This window comes from Rhinatrema bivittatum, chromosome 2 (assembly GCF_901001135.1).
Source record: "Rhinatrema bivittatum chromosome 2, aRhiBiv1.1, whole genome shotgun sequence".
Taxonomy (NCBI): domain Eukaryota; kingdom Metazoa; phylum Chordata; class Amphibia; order Gymnophiona; family Rhinatrematidae; genus Rhinatrema; species Rhinatrema bivittatum.
The window spans coordinates 763,322,371-763,340,028 of NC_042616.1; the positions used below are offsets into that span (position 1 = coordinate 763,322,371).

A 17,658-nucleotide genomic window follows, 5' to 3' on the forward strand; every position below is an offset into this window, starting at 1 on the left:
TATCCTCTCCTGTTACTCTCTGCTCTCCCTGGTTCTCCAGGGTCTGTATTCAGCAGTTCTGTGTTTTTGCAAGTTCTCTGTTGAGGTTTATAATGATGGTTCAACGACAGTTATGTCAGGGAATAGTTACTTGATCCCTCTGTTGCTTTTTGGCTTGGCTTGGCTAGGCTAGATACTGAAGATAGAGGCACGGGTGGTGAGGTAATATAGGACCTCCCACAGAAGTCTTCTGTTCTGACTCCATCTGCTGTACGGGGGACATAACCCACCGTCTGGACTGATCCATGGTACTACAGGAACGAAAATTAGCAGGTAAGGAATAATTTTCATATCCTAAGTATTTGGTTGGGTCTGTGCAGTCAAGTGCCCAGGGAGTCTGCCTCTTTTGTGCTTACAAGCAAGCAGCTTCTGTGTGCATGCCACACACATTAGTGCACAGCCAGGCACCGTGACAGTGGGTAGTTTTAACAGACTGATCCTAAGTATTTGGTTGGGTCTGTGCAGTCAAGTGCCCAGGAGTCTGCCTCTTTTGTGCTTACAAGCAAGCAGCTTCTGTGTGCACGCCACACACATTAGTGACAGCCAGGCACCGTGATAGTGGGCAGTGTTACTACTCAGTCACATTAAATCCATAATGTCAGGGAAAGAGAGATGTAATCGAGTGATTGGGACTGGCAGAGGAGGCACCTCAAAAGACACTAGTGCAACACCACCAGTACAGCTAAAAAGGCAACTGTCGCACTCTAACCTCTTTGAAGGGGATGGCAGTTCCATGCCAAAAAAAATGAAATCTGACCATGATACATCGCCATCGCCACCACTTGTTTCTGGCCCTGTAGTTTTGGAGGTGAGGGAAGGGGAGGCAGAGTCATGCAGACAAAATGTAGACACCCAAAAGCAGCAGGGGGACAGAAGTCTCGACTAACACTTAGCATTGATAAGGTAGCGCAGTCACTGTTTGCTTCTGATTCAGATGAAGAATCTTCTTGTGTGGGATTCTCATCAGAAACAGAAGAAGTAATAGCTGACGAATCTTCGGTAGAATCAGTTAGTCCTGTCTTAGCCTCCAGAAATGTGCAGCAGGGATGACAGTGATAATGAGGAGGAGGAAGAGCAGTCAGTACAGGCACAGAGGGTGACTGATGCCCCGTCTGGCATTGCTTCTCAGGGTGCACCCACTACCTCAACTCCAGTGCCAGCATCCACCCCCAAGGTGTTAGAGAGGGGAGGATTATGAAAGACATCTCCGATCTGGAAACACTTTAAAGTGACAGAAGACCCGCGTTATGCTCGGTGTAATTACTGTGCCAGGGATATTAGCAGAGGCAAGCAAATGGGACATCTATCTAACTTTGGCATGAACCATCATATGAAGAGGCAACACCAAACAAGATTACTGCCATCTGGGGATGGTGGCAGTTCCAGTCGGGGGACCCCTTCCAACCAGTGTGCAGTGGTAGGAAAGCAGCAGAGTCAGCTCACGCCCTCATCCCCTTCTAGCAGTCAGGCGGCAGGCCAGCAACCCCCTGACATGTGGCGGAAGCGACAATCCACCATGGAGGAAATGGGGTGGAGTGCGGTAACGCTATCCCGGGGTAGGAGGCAGGCAGCCTCAAAAGTTGTAACCAGGACCATTGGGGAAATGATTGCCCTTGATGACCAGCCCTTGCAGCAAGTGCAGAATGTGGGTTTCAAGCGTTTTTTGATGGTCGTACTTCCAAATTACAAAATCCCCTGCAGAACCACATTTAGTAGAAAGGTCATCCCCAGCCTGTACAAGCTGTGTCGCAGTCGCATGTAAGCACTGCTAGCTAAGGCAGACGGAAGAGTGCATTTCACCTGCGATATCTGGACCTCCATGAATGCTGCACACTCTTACCTCTCTCTGACAGCACACTGGTGGGACATGGCTGAAGCAGGGGCAGCCAGCAGCTCTATTACTGAAGATGTATCAGGGTGGAGGTGGGCTTTACCCACCCACCTGATGGACCAGGCCCATACCGCAGCCAATATTTTAGCATGTATCAGACAGATGCTGGAGGGCTGGCAACTACACCAGCGAGACAGGAAAACGCAGGCAGGGTTTTTTGTCACAGACAATGGTGCAAACATGGTTAAGGCAATAACCGATGGGCAGTTTAAGAACATCCGATGTTTTGCACACACTCTGCACCTGGTAGTGAAGTCAGCTCTGGGCTTGGAGTCCAATGGCAAAGAGAATGAATACCTGCATAGGTTAATACAGAAGTGCAGGAACATAGTAGCACACTTCCACAGAAGTGTCAAGGCGGGGCAGGTTCTCCGACAAAAGCAGACTGATTTGGATATGCCTCACAAGCGTCTCAATCAAGACATTGCCACCAGGTGGAATTCCATCTTTATGATGCTGGAGAGGTTACTGGAGCTGCAGACACCCCTTCATGAACTTTCTGGTACAATGGACATAGGTGTGCAGAATCCCCTAGAGCATCATGATTGGTTAGTCATGAGTCAGCTGGTAAAAATCCTGCAACCCTTCAAGGATGTCACGGAGGAGCTGAGTTCCAGAAGTGCCACCTTGGCTGACATCATCCCTATAGTTAATTTCCTGGATGAACATTTGGAGGCCTTTAAACAGGAAGAGGGAATGACTTTTGAGGTGCTGCAGTGTCTGGACGTTTTGCAGCAGCAGGTGAAAGACAGATTAAGACCTTTAACAGACGACCGCACATACATGCTCACCTCTGTCTGTGATCCCCATGTGAAAGGTAAACTCGCCCTACAGACCAATTGTCTGTCATTTGTGAAGGAGCTGCTGTTAGCAAAGGTCCATGAACAGGAAGGCCATAGGCGGAGACAGATTAGGCTTGAAGCAGAGGTGGAAACAGCAGGCACGTCAGAGAGTTGTGCTGCTAGCACAAGCAGGAGCAGCACTGTGTCAGCGACAGATAGTACCTCCTCCTCCACGTCAGAACGCCCAAGGCATGTTGCCCATAAAGATTCATCAGTTGTGCAACGGGCGAGAGAGAAAGCAGCTGGATTGAGTAACTCTGAGCCCGCCCAAGCACAGAAGACAGCAGCACAGCTGTCAGTGACACGGTATCTCTCAGAGCCGATAGAGAAAATGCAGACAGATCCGCTGGCATATTGGGCACACATGTCCACTGTCTGGCCACACCTAACCAAAGTGGCTCAGCGATATCTGTCATGTCCACCAACCAGTGTGCCCAGTGAACGTGTCTTTTCAATGACAGGGGATATCATGAGCCCTCACAGCTCAAGGCTGGCACTAGAGTTGATGGAAATGCTAGTGTTTTTGAAAGTAAACCCGCCTTTGCTTGGGTTTCCAAATTTTCCCTGTGAATGGCAAGATGAATAAAAGCAATTCAAAGCCGCAGCAGCTCCAATTGCCTCCTATGCTCCAGATAATATAAGCACTGCAGCACACGTACCTGACATGAAACGCTGTGCCTGACCGTCAACTGTCCAGGCCTTGTGTTCCTTCAAGTGTTTGACCTCGATTGCTGTGCCTGTTCATCCAGGCCTTGTGTTCCTACAAGTGTTTGACCTCGATTGCTCTGCCTGTTCATCCAGGCCTTGTGTCCCTAGGTGGGATTGACCTCTCTCCTCGACTGCTTTGCCTATCAGTCCGGGCCTTGTGTTCCTTCAAGTGTTTGACCTCGATTGCTGTGCCTGTTCATCCAGGCCTTGTGTTCCTTCAAGTGTTTGACCTCGATTGCTGTGCCTGTTCATCCAGGCCTTATGTCCCTAGGTGGGATTGACCTTTGTCCTCGACTGCTTTGCCTATCAGTACGGGCCTTGTGTTCCTTCAAGTGTTTGACCTCGATTGCTGTGCCTGTTCATCCAGGCCTTGTGTTCCTTCAAGTGTTTGACCTCGATTGCTGTGCCTGTTCATCCAAGCCTTGTGTTCCTTCAAGTGTTTGACCTCGATTGCTGTGCCTGTTCATCAAGGCCTTGTGTTCCTACAAGTGTTTGATCTCGATTGCTGTACCTGTTCATCCAGGCCTTATGTCCCTACCAGGGCTCAACCTCTAACGCTGTGCCTGTCTGTCCAGCTTGGAGCTAGGATATAGTTTTCATGACCTTCATAATATGGGCCATTTTCCCAAGCTGTTTCTTTGTTGCTACATTAATGTTTCTAGTGCTATAGAAAACTGGTGGTAGTTGTACTCTAGTTCATCCTCTGTGTTCCCATTTTTTACAGAGGCACTGTACGGTACAAAGTCAACATAGGTTGATATTGCAGATTTGGACTTGAGTAGCAGTATTCTTATTTCTGAGAGCTCTTCAAGTTCCTTTGTCATCAGCTAAAGTGCGTAAGTACAGTCGGTATTCACTAGATGCCAACGGAATTCACTAGACGCCAACAGTATTCACTAGACGCCAACGGTATTCACTAGACACCAATGGAAACACCCCACTCTAGGGGTGAACCCGTTCTAGGGAGTCCTTTCCTGCACAAAGGAAAGGGAACTCTCTCCTGGGCCAGCCTGTCTTTCCCCTATCAAAACCACAGGGACCAGACTACCTCCACTCTGCCAGCCTGTCTTGCCCCTATCAGCTTTCTGCCACTCTGCTTTGCTGCCATACACCAGATGACTCACTTAACTCCTTGTGGTGTTCTTGCCACTCTCATGGTTCCTCAGTGTGTTGGTGCTAGTCTATCTGCTTGCTATGTCCCCCTTTCATTGTGCTGTTGGATGTCAATGCCACTTGTCTTGCCCCTTTGCCAGTCGTGCTGCCTTCGTTGGTTCATGCATCTGCTATCGGTGCTCTCTTTTGAAGCTGTGGTGTGTTTTTGACACTCTCACTGCTGCTTTGTGCCTCTGTTAAAGCACTCTTGCCACTTCTGGTACCCCTTTGCACCTTTACAGTGCCTTAGGCTATTCATGCCACTTTGGTGCCACTTTGCCACAGTCTAAGTACCTTGGAGCTTTTTTGTTGTTGTGATGATTGCTCCCCAGAAGTTTCATGAAAATTGATAATAAAACCCCAATTCTACAGCCAAAAATAGGCTGGAAATCCTTCCCCCATTGACTTTAATGGGAACCGGAAAACAAATTTACATATTAGAGATGTGAATCGTGTGCCAGATCATCTTAACGATCAGATTCGGCTGGGAAGGGGGGGGGGGGGGGAAATCTGATCGTTAAGATATGTGAATTGGAATCGTTTCCGATTCCAATTCACATTGCTAATTTTTTTTTTAGGGAGGCCTGCGCCGCTAAAAAAAACAAACCCCACTCGACCCTTTAAATCGACCCTCCCCTCCCAACCCCCCCAAAACCTTTTAAAATTACCTGGTGGTCCAGGGGGGCCTCGGGGAGAGATCCAGGGGGGCCTCGGGAAAAGATTTCCCGTTCCCAGACATCAGCTGTTCTAAAAAAAAAAAAATGGCGCCGATGCCCCTTTGTCCTTACCATGTGACAGGGTATCCGTGCCATTAGCTGGCCCCTGTCACATGGTAGGAGCACTGGATGGCCGGCGCCGTCTTTAAAGATGGCGCCGGCCATCTTTACTCATCAGCTATGGGCTGATGCCTGGGAACGGGAAATCTTTCCCCGAGGCCCCCCTGGATCTCTCCTCTCACCCCTAGGCCCCCCTGTATTTCTCCCCGAGGCCCCCCGAGGCCCCCCTGGACCACCAGGTAATTTTAAAAGGTTTTGGGGGGGTCGGGGGGGGTCGATTTAAAGGGTCGGATGGGGGTTTTTTTTAGCAGCGCGGGCCTCCCTAAAAAAAAAGGGTCGGGAGGGTGGGGGAGGCTAAGGGGGGTCGATTTAAAGGGTCGGGTGGGTTTTTTTTTTTTTATCGGGCCATCGGTGCCATTTTAATTAGTGGCAGCAAACATGGCGCCGATGGCCCAAGAGCGGGAGATCGCGCCGGGACCCCCCCCCCCCCCACTGGACCACCAGGTAACTTAACATTTTGGGGGGGTTCGGGAGGGTGGGGGAGGGTAAGGAATTGGTTTTAAAGGGTCAGGGTGGGTTTAGGGGTTGCTTTGGTGTGCCGGTTTTCCCGCCCTCCCCCAAATAATTCCCGTGCCCTATTTAACGATACAATACAAATGCCCCTGACGATAAATCGGGGGAATTTGTATTGTATCGTGCACTCTAATGATTTAGAACGATTTTAAAATTATCTGACGATATTTTTAATCATTCAAAAACAATTCCCATCCCTATCGATGTATCGGATTCTCCATACGTCTGAATGCAACGGAAATGACCCCCGACGAATACGTATCACGAATGCAACGAAATTTTTTTGGCTGCACATCCCTATTTTACATATGTGTTCACAACTGTTTACTCTGTATTTAACTGTGCACATTGTCGAGTGTGCATATTTAAACTAAAAGTAATCTCTGGATGTTAAACTGTTATTGTCCAGTATACTTTATGCCACACATTTTGTGATTTATCTATATGTGTGTGTTTTTCACTCCGCCTTCTTTCTTTACTATCACCCTATTTAAGGCTCTCCCAGGCTGCCTACGGATGGCTTGGAAACGAGTCTCCTCGTGCTGAATTCCTTGTGGGTTTCTACGTTCTTTCTCCTGAATATCAGCTCCTGCATTCCTGCCTCCCAGTACTCGCTCCAGCCTCCCAGTTCCCGTTCTAGCTTCCTGTGCCTACTTACATCAGACGGACTTCCCTGGCTTTGACCTTTGGATTGGATCTCACCGTGCCTGCTTGCCGCCTGCCTCTGAGCTTTGGACTGGACCCACCCTGCCTGCTTGCCGCCTGCCTCTGACCTTCGGACCGGACTCCACCTTGCCTGCTCGCCGCCTGCCTTCTGACTCTCTGCTTTGCATGGCTGTACCACAAGATCCTCCTTGCAGGGGCTCACCTAAGACCAGACAGCCCCGTACCCAAGGGCTCAACCTGTGGGGAACGAGGGCTGGTAGTGGTGAAGCTCCAGCTGGCCCCTGCTCTCCTCCAGCCTTGCCTCCTGACGGTGGTGACCTGTCCCCCTCAGGCAGTGACAACACCATCTGGGGCCAAGGGTGCACAGCTTACATCAGAGCTGCAACACCTGGGACCACTGTAATAATAAAGATACTGACACTCACCTTGTAATCCTGCACTGCCTCCTCTATGGGGACCACACTGTGAGATCTGTGCTCCTTTCCTTCCTTACAGATAAGACAGATTGCTTTCCAATCCTCTGTGCAGAACAATTTTAATTTCTCTTCATGCTTCTGGCACAGAGTTTCCTCTCCTTTTCTCTCTGACATCTTTTTCACCCTTTCTATCAGATCCCGCAGCTCCCAGTTAGGCCTGAAGTTCCTCTGCTGAGATGTTTTTTGGCACTTGGGACAGGGGAAGTTTGTATCAAAGCCCTTCCAGGCCAGAGTGATGCAGGAGCGGCAGAAGTTGTGGCCACAGTCTATGGTCACCGGGTCTATAAAATAATCCAAGCAGATGGAACAAGAAGCTTCCTCCTGCAGATACTCCATGCTGCTCCCTGCAGCCACGCTCCTGAGAGGAGAAGTGCAGACTCTACTTTTACTTTCATTTCTTCTCTAGCAGCGTCCCAGAAAGGGAGGGTTTCTCTCTCTCTGGAGTCTCGAAACTATTTTTCAAGCTGTGTTTCTGGTTTTACTACACATAAAACAAGGGGAACAAGTTGACTTTTCTGAAGTGTTTCACTGTATTTTTACATCGTGGTGACCTTTAGAGAGATAAACTCAATAAAGGCCTGTTTTGGTTCACCTACAGTTTTTCTTCTGTGGAACTGAGTACTTTTGGAAAATTTGGAATAGAATTTAGAAACAGCCAGAGTTATGAGAGTGGCTGCTTCTTTCTATTCCAAACGTATATCTATACACAAACACACACTGAGAAGGAGAACTGCTCTCAATTTCTGAATATAAATGTCATGATCTGTGCTTCAGTAAAGCCGGTAAAATTCTTCTATGCATAAAACAAGCGTGGGGTCTGGGGGCATTTGTATCTGATGATCTCAAGGAGGCCAAACAGTTGGATAAGGTGATAAAAAAAAACAGAAAGGTGCTTGGTTGCCTAGTGAGAGGTGATAATGCCCCTGTATAAACCCCTAGTCCACATTTGAACGAGCCACTCCTGAATTAATACAAAACATATACATAAGCCCTCAAACCAGCCACTCCTGAATTCATACAAAACACATACATAAGCCCTCGATCCAGCCACTCCTGAATTAATACAAAACACATACATAAACCCTCAAACCAGCCATTCCTGAATTAAGACAAAACACATACATAAGCCCTCGATCCAACCCCACCTGAATTAAGACAAAACATATTCATAAGCCCTCAATCCAGCCACTCCTGAATTTATACAAAACACATGCATTAGCCCTTGAACCAGCCACTCCTGAATTAAGGCAAAACATATACATAAGCCCTCAAACCAGCCACTCCTGAATTCATACAAAACACATACATAAGCCCTCGATCCAGCCACTCCAGAATTCATACAAAACACATACATAAGCCCTCGATCCAGCCCCACCTGAATTAAGACAAAACACATACATAAGCACTCAAACCAGCCACTCCTGAATTCATACAAAACACATACATAAGCCCTCGATCCAGCCCCACCTGAATTAAGACAAAACCCATACATAAGCCCTCAAACCAGCCACTCCTGAATTAATACAAAACACATACATAAGCCCAGCCACACCTGAATTAAGACAAAACGCATACATTAGCCCTCGATCCAGCCACTCCAGAATTCATACAAAACACATACATAAGCCCTCGAACCAGCCCCACCTGAATTAAGACAAAACATATTCATAAGCCCTCGATCCAGCCACTCCTGAATTTATACAAAACACATACATAAGCCCTTGAACCAGCCACTCCTGAATTAAGGCAAAACACATACATAAGCCCTCAAACCAGCCACGCCTGAATTAAGACAAAACACATACAGAAGACCTTGAAGAGCCACGTCTGAATTAAGACAAAACCATATGTAAACCCTCGAACCAGCCACTCCTGGATTAAGAAAAAAACACATACATAGGCCCTTGAACACCCACTTCTAAATTAAGGCACAACACATACATAAGCCCTCGATCCAGCCATTCCTGAATTAAGACAAAACACATACATAAGCCCTCAAACCAGACACTCCTGAATTAAGACAAAACATATACATAAGCCCTCAAACCAGCCACTCCTGAATTAAGACAAAACACATACATAAGCCCTCGAACCAGCCACTCCTGAATTAATACAAAACACATACATAAGCCTCGAACCAGCCACTCCTGAATTAATATAAAACACATACATAAGCCCACTAACCAGACACTCCTGAATTAATATAAAACACATACATAAGCCCACTAACCAGACACTCCTGAATTAAGACAAAACATATACATAAGCCCTCAAACCAGCCACTCCTGAATTAAGACAAAGCACATACATAAGCCCTTGAACCAGCCACTCCTGAATTAAGACAAAACACATACATAAGCCCTTGAACCAGCCACTCCTGAATTAAAACAAAACACATACAGAAGCCCTCGAACCAGCCACTCCTGAATTAAGACAAAACACATACAGAAGCCCTCGAACCAGCCACTCCTGAATTAAGACAAAACACATACATAAGCCCTCGAACCAGCCACTCCTGAATTAATGCAAAACACATACATAAGCCTCGAACCAGCCACTCCTGAATTAAGACAAAACACATACATAAGCCCTCGATCCAGCCACTCCTGAATTAATATAAAACACATACATAAGCCCTCGAACCAGCCATTCCTGAATTAATACAAAACACATACATAAGCCCTCGATCCAGCCACTCCTGAATTAATATAAAACACATACATAAGCCCTCGATCCAGCCACTCCTGAATTAATACAAAACACATACATAAGCCCTCGATCCAGCCATTCCTGAATTAATACAAAACACATACATAAGCCCTCGATCCAGCCACTCCTGAATTAATACAAAACACATACATAAGCCCTCGATCCAGCCACTCCTGAATTAATATAAAACACATACATAAGCCCTCGAACCAGCCATTCCTGAATTAATATAAAACACATACATAAGCCCTCGATCCAGCCACTCCTGAATTAATATAAAACACATACATAAGCCCTCGATCCAGCCACTCCTGAATTAATATAAAACACATACATAAGCCCTCGATCCAGCCACTTCTGAATTCATACAAAACACATACATAAGCCTTCGAACCAGCGACTCCTGAATTAATATAAAACACATACATAAGCCTTCGAACCAGCCTCTCCTGAATTAAGACAAAACACATACATAAGCCCTCGAACCAGCCACTCTTGAATTAAGGCAAAACACATCCAGAAGCCCTTGAACAGCCTCTCCTGAATCAGGGGCAGATTGGCCTATCAGGGGATCGGGCTTCCCCCGTTGTGCCGGTCTAGCTGGTCATGTGGTCTTGACCGCGTGGGTCTTCCTCGGCCCAGCCTCAGCACCTCCAAGCCAGCCCCCGCCGGAGGCCAAGCCAGCAGGGGCTGAAGAAATTAAAATCGAGGTCGGCGGAGGCCGAAGAAAAGAAGATGGGTGCCTCCCAGCCAGCCCCCGCCAGAGACCAAGCCGGCAGGGGCTGAAGAAATAAAAATTGAGGCTGGCAGAGGCCGAATATAAGAAGATGGGCCTGCGCCTCCCAGACAGCCCTCGTGGGAGACCAAGCCGGCAGGGGCCGAAAAAATGAAGATGGGCGCTGTCCAGCCAGCCCCTGCTGGAGACCAAGCCGGCGGGGGCCGAAGAAATCAAAATCGAGCCCGGCGGGGGCCGAAGAAGTGAACACTGGTGCTGCTAACCGCCGCTGGAGACCAGCTGTTCAGCTGGGGGCCTTAGATCGGAAGGGTGCTTCTGTGTGCGAGAAAGGAATGGTGCTTTTGTGTGTGTGTGTGTGTGTGTGTGTGTGTATGTGAGAAGGAATGGTGCTTGTATGTGAGTGTGTATGTGAGAAAGGAATGGTGCTTGTGTGTGTGTATGTATGTATGTGAGAAAGGAATGGTGCTTTTGTGTGTGTGTATGTGAGAAAGGAATGGTGCTTATGTGTGTGTGTGTATGTGAGAAAGGAATGGTGCTTATGTGTGAGTGTGTATGTGAGAAAGGAATGGTGCTTGTGTGTGAGTGTGTATGTGAGAAAGGAATGGTGCTTGTGTGTGAGTGTGTATGTGAGAAAGAAATGGTGCTTGTGTGTGTGTATGTGAGAAAGGAATGGTGCTTGTGTGTCTGTGTGTATGTGAGAAAGGAATGGTGCTTGTGTGTTTGTATATGTGAGAAAGGAATGGTGCTTGTGTGTATGTGTGTGTATGTGTGTATATGAGAAAGGAATGGTGCTTCTGTGTATGTTTATGTGTATGTGAGAAAAGAATGGTGCTTCTGTGTGTGACAGGGAAGGTGCTTCTGTGTGTGAGGCAGGGAGGGTACTTCTGTATGTGTGTGGTGTATATGTGAGTCAGGGAGGGTGCTTGTATGAGTCAATGTGTGTGTGCGAGAGAGAGATGGAGCATGTTTTGGCTGGCTTGTGGCTATGAGAGAGAAGGCATGTGTGTGATTCAGCCTGTTTGTAAGTGAGATAGAACATGTGTGTGATTGAGAGCTTGTGTGTAAGTGAAATAGAGAGAGCATGTGTGTGATTGAAATCCTGTGTGTAAGAGGGAGCGAGAGCATTGTGTGATTGAGAGAGACTGGCCAGAGAGGTGACATGTGTATGTGTGAGACTGATCAGGGAGATGACTGGTATGTGTGTGTTTGTGTGTGTGTGTGAGACTGGTTGGGGAGATGATTGGTGTATGAGAGACAGAAACTGGTCTTGAGGGTATGACATGTGTGTGTGAGAGAGAGAGAGAGAGAAGAGACTGGCTGTCGTCCCTAAGGAAGAGGACAGTGAGGACAGCTTCAGCAGCTACTGCTGCTTCTGGTGTGGCCTGCAAGGGAAAGGAGTAGGAGAACTGCTGGTGAGGGTAAGTAAAGGTGGCTTTTTAAGTTTATTTTTCTTGATTGACTACCATTTTAATTATTGGGTAGTATGTGATGTGTCTGCTGTTTGAAATATTTTATTGGTGTTTGGTAAAGGTTTCAAAATTTGCTTGAGTCTTTAATTATTGGATATTCTATTCATCAGCTGTTTTGAAATTATTTTATTAGAATGATTTTATAATTATGATTCATGATTTATATATCTTGATTTTATTGATTGTTTCATTAGGAATAGTGACATTTTTGTTTTTCCATTGTTGCACTGTATAGAGTCTGGTGTGATAAATTTTACAGTTTAGTTTTTGTCTGCACATTTCTATTTATACTTTATGTGGCTTTATTCTGTATTTGGTGAGAGTTTGTGTTCTGCATGCAAAGACTGAGATGAAGCATTCTTTTAGCATGTGGTTTCTCTGTAGGGATCTGTAGTAGCTTGGCCTGTTCTGTTTTCCTGATAGGAGGTGTATTGATATTTTAGATTCTGGTGTAATATTTGTGGTATTCTTTTTCATAGGTGGGGTTGTTATTCTTTGAGTGTTGGCAAATAGTACTGTGTTGATACGGGAGGACCATGCCGAAATATAGGGGTGTGTACATATATATATGTAAATTATATATGTAAATTATATTGTATATGTAATTGGGTACCCATGGGCCAGTATGGAGAAAAATCCCCCGGGCCACTATTTTCCCACAATCCGCCCCTGTCCTGAATTAAGACAAAACACATACATATAAGCCCTCGAACTAGCCGCTCCTGAATTAAAGCAAAACACATACATTAGATTGTAATCTAATCAGCAGGGACTGTTTCTTCTGTGTTTGTACAGTGGTGCATACATTGAGTAGCACTATAGAAGTGATAAGTAGTTGTGGTAGGGAGCATCTGCAGGTGGGAGAGAGAGAGGGAAGAGCCAGCAGCACAGGTGAGTGGGCTAGGTGATGATGATTTTTGCATTTTGGGTGAGGGATGAATTTATGAACCAGGGACGCAGCTTACAAATGCACATTTTTTAGGGAAGTGTCAAGGAATGTGTATGTTTGAGAAAGGGCCAGCAGGGGCTTATTTATCATGAGAGTGGTGGAACAGTGCTGGAACTCTGGGCTTCATACTCCTTTAAATATCAAATGGGGAGATTTGGGGGGGGGGGGAGGGGGGAATGTATGCTCCTACAGGTACCAACATGCATGTTACCACTCCTAGTAATATCCACGTGTCCCTTACCGTGGTATTCACTAAATATGGCACTCACGAACCACAGTGTAGTGAATACTGCAGGAAACTAACCTATATTTAAACAGGGCATTAATGCCTAGTTTTAAGGAGGTCTAGTAAATAGACACTGCTTCCATTGTACGTGGATATATCTCATTCGTATTTATTGTGGATGTCCTGAAAACCAAACCTGTTTGTGGCTCTTCAGAACTAGAGTTGCCTATCCCTGACTTACACAGTAGATCTCGTAATGGAAATAAATGTAGGTTTTGGTCCACCTCAATTATAAACCGTTGACAAACTTGTGATTTTCTCCATTGACTTCAGCTTTGGAATGATGATTCAAAACAGTTACTTTGTGAAAGCAGTTATTTTGTGAAAACAGTAAATTATATCTTCTATACACCATGAGATCAATGCCGGATTTTTGATGGTCACATAGAGTTTTGAATTGTTTTCATCTAATATTGCAAGTTAGAGCACAGTTCCATACTGCAGCTGTTCTTTGCATTAAAGACATTATAGGTTCTTCTACAGTAAGGACTTTAAAATATATTTGTTTAGTTACAGAAGGTACAGAGAAGGGCTACCAAAATGATAAGGGGAATGGAACAGCTCCCCTGTGAGGAAAGACTAAAGAGGTAAGGACTTTTCATCTTGGAGAAGAGATGGCTGAGGGAGGATATGATAGAGATGTTTAAAATTATGAGAGGTCTAGAACAGGTAGATGTGAATCGGTTATTTACTCTTTCGGATAGTAGAAAGACTAGGGGGCACTCCATGAAGTTAGCATGTGGCACATTTAAAACTAATCGGAGAAAGTTCTTTTTCACTCAACGCACAATTAAACTCTGGAATTTGTTGCCAGAAGATGTGGTTAGTGCAGTTAGTATAGCTGTGTTTAAAAAAGGATTGGATAAGTTCTTGGAGGAGAAGTCCATTACCTGCTATTAATTAAGTTGACTTAGATAATAACCACCGCTATTACTAGCAACTGTAACATGGAATAGACTTAGTTTTTGGGTACTTGCCAGGTTCTTATGGCCTGGATTGGCCACTGTTGGAAACAGGATGCTGGGCTTGATGGACCCTTGGTCTGACCCAGTATGGCATTTTCTTATGTTCTTATGTAACAATATATTTCCATTTAGCAAGTTCAACTGCCTTCAACCTCTATTAGAGAACCTCTAATAGAATATATCAATAAAATCTTTCCACAATATAAGTCTGTCCCTTTGTTTTGGGTTTTTGTTTTTTTTTGCAGTATGTCCTCTTCTTGTCTGCAAGCCCAACACCGGGCTCACTGATTCTGTGGGCAGTCTGGTGGAGGTGGTGGTGGTGAGGTGCCCCTCCAGTGAATGTGGCCGCATACTAGTGGCCGGTCATGGTTCTTCTCTGATGACACAGTTACACACTAACAGCTGCACCTCAGCTTAGAGTTTATACCACCACTATAATAGCAGCAGTGGCTTGCCACGTTGGCACCACATTCTCTGGCTAGATGTGCTGATATGCCAGTTAGTGTTACGCCCGCTAGCCGCAGCCACCTGCGGCCGGCCCAACTCACTTCATGTCATGCTTGGCCCTCCACTCCTGGTATACTCGCAGCCGTAGCCAGTTGCTGCCGCCGCATTCCTCCTGGCTCCCTGTGCTCCACGTGGTGGCTGGGATGCTGCCGACCAGCGTTCCGACCCTGGGCTTCTCCAGGCTTGCGCGTGTGCCATCTGTCCTCCCTTTAAAGGGCCAATGGCAGGAACTTCAGGCTCGTCCCTGGCTGGATGACATCACTGGCCCAGGATATTTAAGGACTACCTCCATCCACCACTAACCGACTTGGGCAACGAGTTCCCTAGTTCCTAGTTGGTGCTTGCTCCACAACTCCGGACCTGTTGTTCCTGCTCTATGGATTCCTGCTCTACTCGCTGGTATCCTGTCACTGCGCTTCTGCTTCCTCAGGGCCTGGCTCAGCGCTTCACATCTGGGACCCTGCCTCGGCACTTCCTGCTCCTCGGGGCCTGGCTCAGCACTTCTCATCTGTGACCCTGCCTTGGCGCTTACCGCTCCTCAGGGGTCTGGCTCAGCGCTTCACATCTGGGACTTTGTCTCTGTGCTCCCGCTCCTCGGGGCCTGGCTCAGCACTTCACATCTGGGACCCTGTCTCGGCGCTTCCCACTCTTCAGGGTCTGGCTCAGCGCTTCACATCTGGGACCCTGTCTCGGCGCTTCCCTTTGGACTAGGCTCAGCGCTTCTCATCTGGGACCCTGCCTCGGCACTTCCTGCTCCTCGGGGCCTAGCTCAGCACTTCTCATCTGGGACCCTGCCTTGGCGCTTCCCGTTCCTCAGGGATCTGGCTCAGCGCTTCACATCTGGGACTTTGTCTCTGTGCTCCCGCTCCTCGGGGCCTGGCTCAGCGCTTCACATCTGGGACCCTCTCGGCACTTCCCGCTCCTCAGGGCCTGGCTCAGCGCCTCTCATCTGGGACCCTCTCGGTGCTTCTCGCTCCTCAGGGCCTGGCACAGCGCCTCTCATCTGGGACCCTGCCTCAGCGCTTCCCGCTCCTCGGGACCAGTCTCAGCGTTTCTACATCGGGGATCCTGCTTCAGCGCTTCCACTCTTCTGGACCTGTCTCACCGCTTCTACATTACAGAACTGTGTCTCGGTGTCCCCGCTCCCCGAGGCACCTCTCAGCGCTTCTACATCACAGGTCCCTGTTACTGCACTGCCGTCCCTCAGGCAGTCCCTCTGCACTTCTTCTCTTCTTTCCCGCTCTAGCCCTGCTTCAGCATACCACTATACAAGCCTCTGCTCCTGCACTTCCTCTTCTCGGGGCCAGTCCCACGTGGTTCTGCTCCGCTGCCTTCGGAACTGCTGTAGCACCGCTCCCCTTGAGGCCTTCTCTCTCTCTCTCTCTCGGGAGAGTACCTTGGTCTTGGACTGTATCTAACCTCTCTGACACTCTCAACTTGCAGCCGCCTGCTCCCTCCGGGACCAGCCACACAGAGGTACACTTAAGATCACCCCCCCCCCCCCCCCCCAGCACCCAAGGGCTCAACCTGCGGGGAACGAGGGCCGGTATTGGAGAAGTTCCTGTTAGCCTCTGTTCCTGGCCAGCCTCGCCTCCCGATGGTGGGGACCTGCGGGGCTCAACCCCGTAGGTAGCGCCAACCCCACCTCGGGGTAAGGGTCCACAATTCCTAACAGTTAGTAAGCCATCTTGTCCTCCTCTTCTGATGGCCTTGGTTGTCTGAATTCATTACATTTTCTTTTTTGTAATACCACCATCTGCTTTTATAACCATTGTATCATTGGTAAGAGACTAATCACTAATACCACCATCTGCTTTTATAACTTTTGTATCATTGGTAAGAGACTAATCACTAATACCACCATCTGCTTTTATAACCATTGTATCATTGGTAAGAGACTAATCATGGGCTTACGCCATTCTCTGGTTTTTATACCCTCAACTAGCTTGAGATGTTCATATTAAGGTGCTGTTTGGGAGATATTTTCTGTATTTGGAGTGGCATTTAAAATTTAGAAAAATATTGCATCTTTTAAATCGTGGAACACAAGTGAGGTCTTATGTTGAACATAGCCTCTGCTCCTTATATGAAGGCCTACTTTATTATTTAAGACAATCTACACTGGTAATTTAATAGGTTATTGGATTCTGATTTCCCAAGAGCTATACTGGCTATTTAGAATAAAGAGAGTGCAAATTGAATTGATTTATTTTTTGTAGTGATTCTGCATAACCATAGCTTCATTCCTATTTTAAATATATATTATTGGTAATTTTCAATATTAGCATTGTTTTATTGCACACTATTTAGATTTTTTTTTTTATATTCTGCTTTTTCAGGCAATTTAAAGTGGATTACATTCAGGTACTTTAAGTATTTATCCCCATAAGAGCCTGATTTTCAAAAGCATTTACCCACTTAAAAATGGGTTTTACATGTGTTTTAAATGTGTAAATGTGCTTTACCTAAGTGGACTTGAAAATTGTTATAATATATGCCAGAGCTTTCCAAACTGTGTGTCGGGACACGTTAGTGTGTCGCCTGCAGTGTGCAGGTGTGTCGCGGAAGCCCGGTCAACTCTGATGCGAGTTTGGGCTTTTTTTTTCCTAGAGATTCACTTTTTTTTTTCAGTTTATGGGTTGCTTATTATTGTGTGATTTTTGCTGTCAATCGCGTTTTTTTGGGGGGCTTGGTGGGTGGAACGAACCCAGCCATCCTTGCATTGGCTGCTGCTGCCGATGAGGCCTGGCCATGAGGAGTACTGACTGCAAGCAGCCGTGTCTGGTGATCATGGAAGGGAGTGAAGCACTTAACTGGCAACAATCAAAAAGACGAGATACATGAGTGTGGGGGCCAGACATGTGCTGGGGGGAGAGAGATGAGTGAGTGGGGGGCAAACGTGCTGGGGAAACAG

At 46.9% G+C, this 17,658-nt stretch overlaps 1 protein-coding gene across 1 annotated transcript in view; it reads right to left on the minus strand.

Moving 5' to 3' along the window:
- The window catches only part of LOC115085691 (E3 ubiquitin-protein ligase TRIM39-like), a 139,914-nt gene extending 132,444 nt beyond the window's left edge, over positions 1–7,470 (minus strand). Inside the window, exon 1 of the mRNA XM_029591996.1 lies at positions 7,073–7,470. Within this exon, the coding sequence (XP_029447856.1) occupies positions 7,073–7,459 (387 nt within the window). The 5' untranslated portion in view covers positions 7,460–7,470. The remainder of the gene's footprint in view (positions 1–7,072) is intronic.
- Between the last annotated feature and the right edge of the window lie 10,188 nt (positions 7,471–17,658).